This window comes from Zingiber officinale, chromosome 5A, assembly GCF_018446385.1.
Source record: "Zingiber officinale cultivar Zhangliang chromosome 5A, Zo_v1.1, whole genome shotgun sequence".
NCBI classification, from domain to species: domain Eukaryota; kingdom Viridiplantae; phylum Streptophyta; class Magnoliopsida; order Zingiberales; family Zingiberaceae; genus Zingiber; species Zingiber officinale.
The window spans coordinates 101729396-101741943 of NC_055994.1; the positions used below are offsets into that span (position 1 = coordinate 101729396).

At 38.6% G+C, this 12548-nt stretch overlaps 3 protein-coding genes and 1 long non-coding RNA gene across 5 annotated transcripts; 2 read left to right on the forward strand and 2 right to left on the reverse strand.

Moving 5' to 3' along the window:
- Positions 1-988: 988 nt before the first annotated feature.
- Positions 989-2113, forward strand: LOC121981257. Its single transcript, XR_006111779.1, has 4 exons — positions 989-1105; positions 1718-1771; positions 1964-2023; positions 2093-2113. It is a non-coding gene; the product is annotated as an uncharacterized LOC121981257 (long non-coding RNA).
- Positions 2114-2119: 6 nt separating this feature from the next.
- Positions 2120-4064, forward strand: LOC121981256. The gene is made up of 5 exons (XM_042533692.1): positions 2120-2434; positions 3065-3191; positions 3259-3543; positions 3633-3734; positions 3809-4064. The coding sequence occupies exons 2-4, from the start codon at positions 3123-3125 to the stop codon at positions 3657-3659; spliced, it is 381 nt and encodes a 126-aa protein (XP_042389626.1). The 5' UTR covers positions 2120-2434; positions 3065-3122; the 3' UTR covers positions 3660-3734; positions 3809-4064.
- Positions 4065-6873: 2809 nt separating this feature from the next.
- Positions 6874-8483, reverse strand: LOC121981258 (probable inactive poly [ADP-ribose] polymerase SRO5). 2 transcript variants are annotated; one of them, XM_042533693.1, is made up of 3 exons: positions 7631-8483; positions 7161-7557; positions 6874-7087 (listed from the first exon to the last, which is right to left on the reverse strand). In XM_042533693.1, exons 1-3 carry the CDS (start codon positions 8407-8409, stop codon positions 6989-6991), a joined length of 1275 nt encoding a protein of 424 aa, XP_042389627.1. In that variant the 5' UTR covers positions 8410-8483; the 3' UTR covers positions 6874-6988. The 2 variants fall into 2 exon arrangements, with proteins under 2 accessions (XP_042389627.1, XP_042389629.1); XM_042533695.1 differs by having other exon boundaries at positions 6874-7101.
- Positions 8484-10193: 1710 nt separating this feature from the next.
- On the reverse strand, positions 10194-11729 carry LOC121979852 (protein DROOPING LEAF-like). Its single transcript, XM_042531837.1, has 7 exons — positions 11658-11729; positions 11450-11584; positions 11177-11267; positions 11004-11053; positions 10552-10650; positions 10378-10455; positions 10194-10299 (listed from the first exon to the last, which is right to left on the reverse strand). The coding sequence occupies exons 1-7, from the start codon at positions 11727-11729 to the stop codon at positions 10228-10230; spliced, it is 597 nt and encodes a 198-aa protein (XP_042387771.1). The 3' UTR covers positions 10194-10227.
- Positions 11730-12548: the final 819 nt, after the last annotated feature.

The following is a 12548-nucleotide window of genomic DNA, read 5'->3' on the forward strand; positions in this document are numbered from 1 at the left end:
GCTACCGGTGAATTTTTTTACATCAAAGAGGTCCGGAAAACGATATTCACCTTCATAAGACCAAAAATATCAATTTAATATATCAAATTTATTTTTTGATGACATTTCCATGATCAAGGGATTTTTAGGAAACCATAGGATCTGATTTCATCTTATTCCGAGCTCTCTAGGTATTTCAATCGGCCACGGAAAATTTATTTTGCATATAAAAAAAATGCAAATTTGCGACGAATTTTGGAATTCGTCGCAGAATTGCACTTTTTTTTATATGTAATATTAAATTTTCCGGGGCCGATTGAGGTACCTAGAGAGCTCGGAATGAGATCAAATCAGATCCTATGGGTTCCTTAAAATCCCTTGATCATGGGAGTATCATCAAAAAATAAATTTACCCATTATACTTATTCCTAATTTGCTTAATCAATTATGAGCATTTTTGGACTTAGTTAAATTTTTTATATGAATGTGTACATTTACAAGTCACACGTATTTTGAAATGTCCGAAGACGATTGAGGTACATAGAGATGCCAGAATGTGATGAAACTAGTTCATATGGGTTTCTATAAATTCCATAATTTTATAATTGTCCACAACCTCTAATTTTATGCTACCGATGATTTTTTTAAGTCGAAGATGTCCGAAAAACGGTATTCACCTTCATAAGACCAAAAATATCAATTTATTATGTCAAAAAATTTTTTTGATGGCATTTCCATGATCAAGGGATTTTTAGTAATCCATAGGATCAGATTTCATCTCATTCCGAGCTCTCTAAATATCTCAATCGGCCCCGGAAAATTTATTTTATATATAAAAAAAATGAAAATTTGCGACGAATTTCAAATTTCGTCGCAGAATCTGCAACGAATTTTAAAATTCATCGCAGAATCCACAACGAATTTCAAAATTCGTCGCTGAATCAGCAACGAAATTTGCAACGAGTTATCCTTTTGTCGCAAAAGACCTAACTTTAACCACTCCATGACAGCCCCTTTGCCCTAACTTTGGTGGCGGTTCGATCCCTCCTTTTGCCCTAGCTTTGGTGGCGACGCAGAAGCTGCGATCCGAGGACGGAGGACGTCGGTTAGGGCGATTTCAGTCCAGGTAAACTTGTCTCCCTCTCTTCCAACTCCGGTGGCAGTTCGCACTGGGCGGTCGCGGGTGCTCGCGCCTGCCTCTGGTTGGCCGCGGGTGGTCGCGGCTGCCGCTGGCTGGCCGCGGGTGCTGTCCGGCTGCTGGGAGGCCGCGCCTGGCGCTGGCCGGCCTCGGGAGTGAGTTGCTGGCCCTGGCCGGACGCGTGGGGCAGCTCCTTGCCTTGGCCGGACACTCGAGCTAGATCATGGCCATGGTCTGGCGGAAGAGGCTGAGGTTGGCCCTTGTCGGTCGCGCGAGTCAGCGGCTGGTCCTGGCCGGCCACGGGAGCCCGCAGTTGGCCATGCCTGGCTGCTGCAGAGCTTGGCTGACCCTGGCCCTGGTCGACAGTAGCTGGCCCTGGCCCTGGCCCTGTCCGACAGTGGCTACCACTGTCCGGCAGCGGCTGGCCCGACCGCAGGTGGCCCTTGATGTCGTTGGCCAGCCCTTACCCGACACTTGCTGCCCTTGCCATGGCCAAGACGGCCAAGACTTATTGGCTAAACCAACCATATAGTCTTGTTTATAGCGACCTTATTTGTGTTATTTGACCTATATAATTGACTGTATACATTGTTTATGCAGGTGTATAGTAGATGTGTTTGAGAGACACTCAACGTCTTTGTTGACCTCTGTTTGGTATACCTACACCCTTGACTTTAATTAATAATGATAGCATTAGTATACAATTTTATGTTATTTATTTTCATTTGTATGTGCGCTTGAAACATATTAGTGATTAGTGTATTTCTTGCTATATATCTAATATCTCATTCTTAAACTTATATATATTATTTGTTAATGCTCTGTATTTCTTGCTATATGTTATAGGTGAGTAGAGGTGATATTTATCGTCAAAGGAATCTCACACAATCTGTTTTAATAAATATGGTAAGTTTTTTTTATGTTATTTATTATGCATCATTATTTTTTTAACTTTATCCTATTTTTTAATTTCAGAACATCTTTAGACGGGGGGGACTAACGAAGTTCACATGGCCATGCAGCACCTAGCAGTGCACCTACGCCTATCCCTGATCAGCCTGTACGACTATCAAATTCACCTTCGCCAGTACAGCCAGGACCATCACATCTCTCTACGCCAGTTCAGGCAGGACCATCACATTCCCCTTCGCGAGTACATGCAGGACCTTCACATTCGCCGTCGCCAATACATGCAGGACCATCACATTCTCCTTTGCCAGTACCTTCACCACAAAATTTGACAGATCCGGTTCCTACCAGATACTCATTTTCTGAGACCCAAGATGTTCGAATATTTATTGTCCCCTCCGGAGATTCGTAAGTATAAAATTAATATCTTAATTTTTTATTCTATATTTTTTAAGTATGATTATAAAGTAGGATTAAAACTTAGTTTCATCACTTCAATTGTCTTTTCTTTATCAAGTTTATTTAAATGTAATATTTAAGTTCTGATATGCATTACTTCATTCTATTCCTTGCTCTAATAGTATAATTGATTTACTTTATTTTCAATCATATCATGAGATTACTTAAATCTATCTTTAATCATCCTCTCATTATTTGATAAACTCTGAAAATTTTTTGATGTGCTATTTTATTTTCAATTACACATCCTTATTCTCAATAATGAAAAGTTCTAATAGTGGTTTGATGTGCAACCTTTTTTTTTAATCAATTAAACCATTAGAATAGTGTATGATCATTGGTCATTCTTGCATTTTTGAACAACTTTGAACAATGTTTAATTAGCAATGATACTCTTCATATATTTAATATATTAAATAATTAGACTATTTAACCGTTGGACTAGAATGGATTATGGTAGTTACAAGACAGTCAATTAACATTACTAGTTTAGGGATCTTAAAAATATGGTTACTCCTATCTTATATTTTTTAGACTTTTCTTATTGCTATTATATTTAATATTCTTCATTAACTATAGGTTCGAAAATTCGGTACATGTTGTTCACGAAATTAATCAAATCGTGAATAATCATTGGATGGGGGATTCTATGTCTTATTCAAGCACTCCATCATCAATGAAAGAGTTATGGTGGAGCAAGTTTAAGGTATAAATGATTCATTTTATATCTAAAAATTAAATCTATATACTCAATTATTTTATTTCCTATTTAGCGGATATATAATTGGGACCCTGCATATGAATTCGAAATTAAGAAGAACTTCAAGAAAAAATGTGGCGATCACATTCGTCATACTCTTAGTCATGCTAAACAAAGGGGTAAAAAGCCACTTTGTATCACAGAGGATAATTGGACTAAGATCAACAATTTTTGGTCAACCAACGAAAGCAAACAACGAAGTCAACAGAATAAATTAAATCAATCTTATAATTCTGGAGACTTCTCTGCTACATATGCGGGAGGTTCAATTAATATCGATGAGCATCGACGTAGAATGGTAAATATTTAACTCTTCTACTAATTTTTAACGTGACGAATTGTTTTTTAATCTGTCATTATTTTTTTATTTCTAATCCTTTTTTTTAGACCAAAGATATGGGGAAAGAACCTTAATTCATTGAAACTTTCACCAAAACTTTTACAAAAAAGGATAAGTCTTGTAGTGGGGCTAGAGCAAAAGCAATAAAGGTTTGGATTAATTAAAAATATGTGTTTCTAAATTATTGTTACAATAAATTTATTTTAATTTTATAATTATACAGGACAAATACGATGAGCTCGAGATAGCACATAGAAGTTCATGTGCTAGTGAGGAAACTGAGTCATCTGTTGGTAATAATTTGGATTTGTGGTTGGAGGCTAGTGGAGGACAGAAAGGGGGAAGGATATTGGGAATGGGTTCTTTAAGCAAAAATCATAGAGTTTCCCGTAAATCATTTTCCACCCCAACAGCAGTCACGACTCAGATCAATTCCTTGACTGAAGAGGTTTCACATTTAAAGGGCATAATATTAGAAAGAGATGAAGAAAGAAGAGTTAGAGATGCAGAAATGAGAGCTCTCCGTCAACAACAAAATTTAATTATGAAACATCTTCAGTTAAGTTCCGCTCCTTCCGATTTTGGCGACGATGGCGACGATGGTGGCGATGGATCTTCTTGTATGAATTTTATTTATCTCATAATTAGTATTTTGGAATGTTAGTTGTTCTATTGTAGATGTTTATTTTTTTGTTAATAATACTAATTTTTTTGAAACAGGATTGGTCAAACACAATGAAAATCAATGTTGGGAGTAACTAAAAAATTATTTTTTTGTTCATATATAGTAATTTCTTTATTGTAATTATTGATATTGTTTATATTATGCAGGAAGAAGATGAATAAGATAGAGAAGATTTAGTCATATTTCGGATTTTGTTGAAATATGGATGGTTTAGAACTTATGATGTTTGGATTGTATGGATATTAGATCTTTTGTGATGTTTATATTTTGATGTATTATATGTTTGGCTTGAAAGGATATTAGATCATGTTTGTATTTTGATGTATCATATGTTTGGATTGTAAGTATATTAGATGATGTTTGCATTTTAATTTATGGAATGCTTGGATTTTTTGTGATATTTGGATTTGATGTGATTTGGTTTATGTATAATTTTATTGTTAGATATAATGTCTATTTATTAGATGCATATTTGTGTATTAATCAGGTTAAATATAGAAATAATAAAATTTAGGATGGCGGTTGTTTAGTTTTGCGACAAACTTTGTGACGAAAATATTTTTGTTGCAAGCCTATCGTAATATATCGAAAAAAACAGTACTAAATTTTGCAACAAATTTTCAGATTCGTCGCAGAAATATGTGACGAATTATCAGATTTGTCGCAAATTCTGCGACGAATTTGAAAATTCGTCGCAGAATTTAAGATATGTAAATGTTGCGAATTGTCACAGAATTCGTTGCAGAATTTGCGACGAATTCTGCGACAAAAAAACTTCGCGACAAAAAAACTTCGCAACATGACTTAGATTCCGCGACGAATTTTCAGATTCGTTGCAGAATCTGCGATAAATTCCTATATTCGTCGCAAATATCTGCGACAAATTTGATAATTTGTCGAAAATTCTGCGACAAATTTGATAATTTGTCGCAAATTCTGTGACAAATTTGATAATTTGTCGCAAATTCTGCGACGATTTTTGTGACGAACGTGAAATCATTGCAAAATTCAAAATTTGTTGCAAATTGAATTGGTCAAGGTTTATGATCTTCCAACTAACTTGCGACGAAAATATAATTCGTTGCAAAATTTGCGACGAATTTTAGTTTTGTCGCAATTATCAGCAACGAAAATAATAATTCGTTGCAAAATCGGCGACAAAATATATTTTCGTCGCAAATTATTTGTGACGAATAGTGTGACGAATTTTATTTTCGTTGCAGATTTTGCAACAAATTCTTTTTTTTTGTCGCAAAATATTTTGCGACGAGATCTTTGCGACGAAATATATTCGTCGCTGATTTCGTCGCAAACCAAATTTGCGACGAATTTTTTTAAAAATTCGTCGCCAAATTTGTCGCAAAAGGCAGTTTTTTTTGTAGCATTGCTATAATAGAAAAAATTTGACGGAGTACTGCTACAGTAATCATGCATAGTCATGCAATGTGAGTCAGGGAGTATATCATCTCTCTCTATATAGGTAAATGATATGGTGTCCAACTCATTTCTGAGCTTGATTTCTACGACTGAGACCAATGGTGTAGCCACATACAGGCCTACCCGAGCTGTAGCCCGGGGGCCAGCAGGGTTTGAGAAGGGAAAAAGCTCAAATTTACTATAGAAGAATGGGAAAAAGGAAAGAGCAGGATAGCTTGGGTGTCTGCGTCAACGTCGACGCTCATGGCCCACAGTCTAGATAGATTACTCAGACTAGTTCCGTCATTGACTGAGACGACTCGGGGTGTCCTGAATGAATCAGGGCGACCCCTAATATTCTAGGCGCCCCGAGTCATCTCAGGCGGGGAAACGAGTCGAACACCATATTACTTCTCTCTGTCTCTCTCTATATATATATTTATGAAGTAGACCTTTCACCGCATACTGGTGCATACCTAAGTTTTTTTTACATTTTGAATTTTTTTTTTGTGTGCTTAATTCTATAACTCATCCTTTAAATCCTAAATGATATAACTGCAGGCTAAAAAATTCAAAAATAAAAACTATCACTGAATAGTCACGGACAGTTCCGCAGGATTTGACGAATCCATTGGATAAAAACAGCATCTATCTAGGTTTGATATAGTGCCCGACTTCTGTCCATAACGGGAAGTAATCCGAGTGCCCGAATATTTGTGAGAGTCACGGACAGAAATCAGATACCATATCAATCCCCCTCTCTCATTATATATATATATATATATATATATATATATATATGATCTTAGGTAGATCTGTTATCTTAGCAGCTCCCTTAGTGTCGGGCCCATGAATATGGAGGGAGGTACATAGGCCATAGACGCATGGTAGGGTAAACCCCAGGCCATCAGTTCTTGAGAATCGACCCCTGACCCTTACACCAGAGATATCATGCGTCTACTGTCTGCGCTACGTCCTGAGACTTAAAATATAATCGTAGAATTTCTAGTCAACGTTGTCACTACTTCATTCTTAATCTATAGATTTTTGATTTATTCTTCTTGCTAGACAATATACTAGATCTCTGTAGGTAGTTCAAACTGAAAATGATTACAATAACTTCAATTTGATGGAAATGGTAACAAGTTTAGGCTCTTCATGACCGTGGAAATAATAAAGACCCTTTATGAATTCATTCCATTAATTCATGATTATCTTAATCATGGTAAACCAAAAAAGGAAGTGCACACAATCCTGTTCTAACCATGCACACAGCACACAGAGCTCTAGCTCCACAAATCCTCAGTACCCTCTAACACTCCTGATACTGGAAGTCAATAGCTTATCTCCAACAGTGCTTCTCAGGTACCTGATGAACGCTTCCTTGCTCAAATTTCCTCCCTGAAACGTTTGACCTAAAACTCATGAAATCTGACGAGCCATAACAGAATTGATAGCTTGAATCAGACTTTACCTTGTACCGGTTATAAGTGATCTCCAGAGCTTTTTTCATGGAGGGTGGAAGAGACTTCACTATTTCTGCAAACAACTTAGAGAATGACATTGTTGAGATTTCAACACTCTTTGGTGAAGAACTCCTCATCATCCTCCTCGAACCTGCTGTATCTTGAGATTGCTTGGAGAATCTGAAGCTGACGATGTATTCAGGAATTATGTGAGTGTTCATGTGCGTGCTCCACACGACGTACCAGTTTGGGCTCGCGAGATCGTCGGCGGCGCTATCGAACTCTTCGCTGCTGCTGGGATGGTACCGGAGGGATCCTGCTGCAACCTCCTCCATGTTCCCCATGACTGCGCGACACAGCACGACGTGGCCTTCCCCGTCGCCGTCGACTTCCGACAGCGCGCAGCTGAATATATATAGATGCGATTTAGTGGCGTAGAAAACGGGAGTTGAGTGAGGGAGAAGGATGAGGGGCTGACCTTCGCAAGGGAGAATGAGGCGGGGAGAGATGGAGACCGAAGCCACAAGCGTCGCCGCCCAAGAGCTCGTGATTCGTCCGCCCAAAGCCATGGGAGACGATCACGGACAAGTCGCTCGGAGTCGTCGGCAGCCACCCGAGCTTTACGTTCGCGTGGCCTCGAGCGGCCCTCGTCGCCTCCACCTGCATCTGAAACGCCTTCAGTCGGGAATTCCTCACCGGAGACGAATAGAAGCACTTGTGGATGGCGGTGATGCTAATTGCGTTCCCGGCCGCGAACAGGTTCGCCACGACTTTGTAATCTCTGTCTGTAGTCTCTAGTCTCTCTGTTCCCGGCCACCTCGGCTGCCCCAAACCGACGGTGGTCGACGACGAGTCCTCCTCCGACGACGACAGACTTTTGTCGAGCTTAACTTCCATGCCGGAGTCGGTGTAAGAGGAAATGGGGAAGAAGCAGCGACCGTCGACGCCGATCCACGCGATCGGATTGGCGGCGCTGGATTCTTCATCGACCTGGACCATCCGAAGGAAGTCAATGAAGTAAGAAGCTCCGCCGACACGCACTTGGCACGACGTTTCTCCGGCGAGGAAAGCGTGCCGCAATTGGTCGAACACCTGGTGGGGGAAGTCAGTCCAGCAGCCGTTACGCTGGAAAAGGAACCTCGACGGGGCAGCAGCGCGCTTCTTGAGGTCTTTGACGGAGGCTGCGTCGGACGTCGGCCCCAGCGGCGGCAACGGCAGCTCTGCCGGGAAGTTATTGCCTTCGCCGGAGTTGGACATACGAAGGGCTCCTCCGCCTTCTTCGATCGGTCTTCGGATCGAAAAATCTCGGGCTTTAAATTTGCCGCGGTGCCTTGGCACATTTATACTCACCTTAACCAGTTGGAAGATTTTGATCCTCAATTTGATTAAATATTCAAATTCCTAAATCTAGCAAAGCTAGCCATATTCAAATACTTATTTGATAAGATAACTGAACCAATTTAAGTCGAGCCTAAAATGGACTAAGTAAAAAAAAAAGTGATTATTCAAGTTTAGCTTAATTTCGTTATTATGAATTTAAATTTGATTCGTTTAAATGTTATCGAGTACTCAATACAAACTTGATTGTTTAAAATTGATTATTAAATTTAATAATATAACTTATCTATTCATTTTTATTTTATTTTATTTACTTATTTATCATGTTGATGAGTGTTTTATTAATGAACATGATTCACAAATTTTATTCATGAATAATATCAGAACAGTTCATGAACTGAACATGTTTAAGTTTGCTCATTTAATTTAATAAAATATTTAAATTTATTTATTTAATTGATTTTATATGTATTGAACAAACATAAATAAATTTTTATCAAATCAAATACCAAATTTATTCATCAACATTTAATTTATTTACAGTTCCCGTGAGACAGTACGTACCCATGTATTATAGTAAATGTTGATTCAAAAGGTTGTCTAATTATAACTAGTGAACTAATTAACCAAAAAGAAAACAGAGATGAATTATATTTAAAGAATGTGATGTGTGACTTAGAGGCTAAGCTAACATATATGTGCATTGATGGAGGAAGCAAAGCATATATATAAATGAATGGCTTTAGCTTGTTTTGTAAGCAGTGGAATTATTTGTGTTGTCCATGCATGGCTTTGGCTTTGCTTTGTGGCAAAGGAAAGAACACAGAATAAAAGAATATAATCAAAGAGAAAGAGAAAGAGAGAGAGAAGATATGAGTTTGGTTCGTGTGGGAGCTGAGCAGGGACTTGACTTTGTTCCTTCAGACTTAGATCAGACTTCCACTATTGTTCATCCTTTTGGATCCACCTCCTCCTCCTCCTTATCAGCTTCTTTTGAAACTTTTCAAGTTGGAAAATATGAATTAATAAATAATATTGACGGCAAGATTTGAGCCTCTTTCCTCTTCTTTTCTAGAAAAGGGATCGATCCTTTTCAACTTTCACTAGCAAGGGATTAATTTGTGGAATATAGTTCTGGTCCAGGTCTCAGAAATGGTGAGAAAAGAGATTCGGAAAAAAAAAAAAATATTAAATCGGACACGCAGTAATTCAGTAATCATGTCGGGGTAATATATACTGATAAAATTGCATTATCATATTAGCTCACCATTTAATTTTCTAGTGTTATTTGATACCTCAAGACAAAGTATTATGTCTAATTAGGGGTGAGCAAAATCTCAATTAAAACAAAATAATCTCGATTTAAAATTTTTATATTCGATTAAACCGATTAAATTGAATCAGTATTGATCAACTGTCAACATAACACTCCTTTTCATTAAAATCCTAATTTTGGTATGCATATAATATAATAGATAGGTTAATATTATACATAAGAGCCACATATAGCCATACCACTCCCTTTCATCTGCATTAATGCACGCATGCATAAATAGCATAGCCATGCACTGATCAGAAATTGAAATTAGAGTACAACAACATTAGCTAGCTAGAGCTATGCTTCAGTTCATACTTCATTGTATAGAGAGTAGAAGTTCAATCCAACAAAAACTGAACATCCATAAGAACACCACTAGTGGAACACCTAGCTAGCTCCATGTAGATGTGGATTGGAACCTAGTCCTTCTTTTCTATGTGATTGTGAACTTTGGAGCTCTCCGTTCTGGTATAGTCACTGTTGTTTCTTTTCTGAACCATGCCATATAATTAAAACCATAGAAGAATGACTAGTGTGCTTTTGCATCTGAAATTAGGGTTTGGATTTACCAGTTCTGAAATGGGAGCTAGCTTCTTGCTCTCAGAGGTAGAAGATATTGTTGAGCAGGGAGGATCGCACTTGGCCCACTTTGTTCATGTTCCAATTTTGATGCATGCATATTATTGTTCTCAGGAGATGAACAAAAGAAATTAAAGGGATGTGTTTGTCTGTAGAAAACTCACATTCTTTGCCGCCATGCTGAAGGCTTCTCGGTGCGGAATATCGGGTCGAATGGCTTTGATTCTCTGAATTTCCTCCCTTTCATGGCACATAAACAGTTTCTATTCTAGTTATGAACATTATTAACATGTATAGCACTGCTAATTTACTTAGTTCCAATTTACAAATACACAAAAAGATGTACGGAATCCTAACTGAAACTATAGTATTGTATAAGTTCAAGATGTATAGATTGCACAGGACAATAGAGAACAAAAACATTCAAGCATTAATCATACACTTTTCCTATTTAATTCAAGCTAATTAGAATTTTTCAGGTACATACATTTAATATAATCGATCTATATGCCTGCAGTGCACATCATTAACAGTGGAGATTGTGAAGTAAATTGTGATAGAAGATGCAACGCAGTAAAGAAATAAGTCAGAAGGTAATGTAGCATTTTGATTCTTACTTCATGAAGCGATTGTAAGCAGAAGGCATCCTGTGTTTCTTCTCAGGAGCTGTAACCATAAATCCAAGCCAAATTAATTATGTGTATGCTGCTCAATTAGAATTAATATATAAACAAAAAAGAAGAAGAAGAAGAAGAGAAACCATTGAAGGAATTAGGATACAACCCTTACGTTTCACAACAAAGGGTGGCTTTTGGATCATTGGTTCACCGGAGAACCACGCCGGCGCCAGTGAAACCCTCAGGCAATCAGAGCAAGGCCCCTTTCATAAATTTTACACAAAATTAGAATCAGTATTGCTTAGCTCAACTCTCTAAATCTTTTTTCTTCTTTGCAATGCAACTCATAGGCTTACAAGCTACAAAAGTCCTAGAAACAAATTAATTTCTTGAATTGAGTTATTATCTTGGGTGTATAATTGTAAGACAAGAAGAAGTCATGAACCTGAAGCTGGCTCATTGAATGTTCAGTGAGACTTAAGTGTCGCGTGATGGGTCTGGGGCTAAGAAAGGAGAGATGGTTGCAGTGGCCACACTTCACAGTCATTGTGTCCATCATCCTCTTGCATGGAACCCCAACCTGCAACCATGCATCAAGGTAGCGGCGATCGTGCACTTGTTAATTTTATCTTCTACTATAGGGTGTTAATTACCGCAAGAACAGTGTTGCAGTAGGTGCAACGCACGTAGCACAAGTGCTCAGCTGGAGAGAGTACTATGTCCATGAGGCGGCAAGAAGACGAGAGCTAGCTAATTAGATGGAGAGGGAATAGAAGAGATCCAAGGAATTGATGATGCCTGCTTAGGGTTTCTATTCTCGCAATAATGCCTGGTTACATTCTAGCTGCTCTCTTTGCGAGTGTATATATATATATAAAAGCTCTTTAATAAAATCATACTTACTCCATGATCGTCTCCTACGTTTTCTAAATACAAAATTTTGTCAAAGTAGTGCGAAAGAGAAAATATATATTCTATATCAGTTGTTACTACCGAGGGAAGCCAGAGAGTGCGGGAAGTGATGTGACTATTCCATCAGGGTAAAAGAAGAGGGAGCCCACACTTGCCCATTCACTTGGTATAAACCCCAACTCTAGTGGCCGGTCTCCATTCTCCGTTAGCCTTTTTCTTCCTCCCTTCTCAGCTCTTCACATCAAGCGTAGCCACAGGCAGCTAGCTAGCTCTAAGGCCAGTAGCTGCCATGGCACCTTTGATGGATTTAGCAATGCGAGCCAGGCCTGGCTTCCTCCCTTGTTGGGAAAGACAAGGCAATGTAAGGCCTGGCTAATAGGTAGGGTGGGTGGATTGGACGTGATCCATTCATTGTCTCAGATATATGCAACGTAGCTAGGCGATGGACGGACTTCCAAGATCCCAACCTGGACGCTGTTGTGAACCGTGAATGCATTCATGGTAATTTAATTTGATGCTGCTGTTTAACGCGGCTGGGAAATTATTCCCGTCCATCTTCTCTGCGGATCTATCCTCCTTCTGCTTGGCCTCGGTGTCAGTGCAGCAGCCACACTCTCATGAATTGCAGCCGC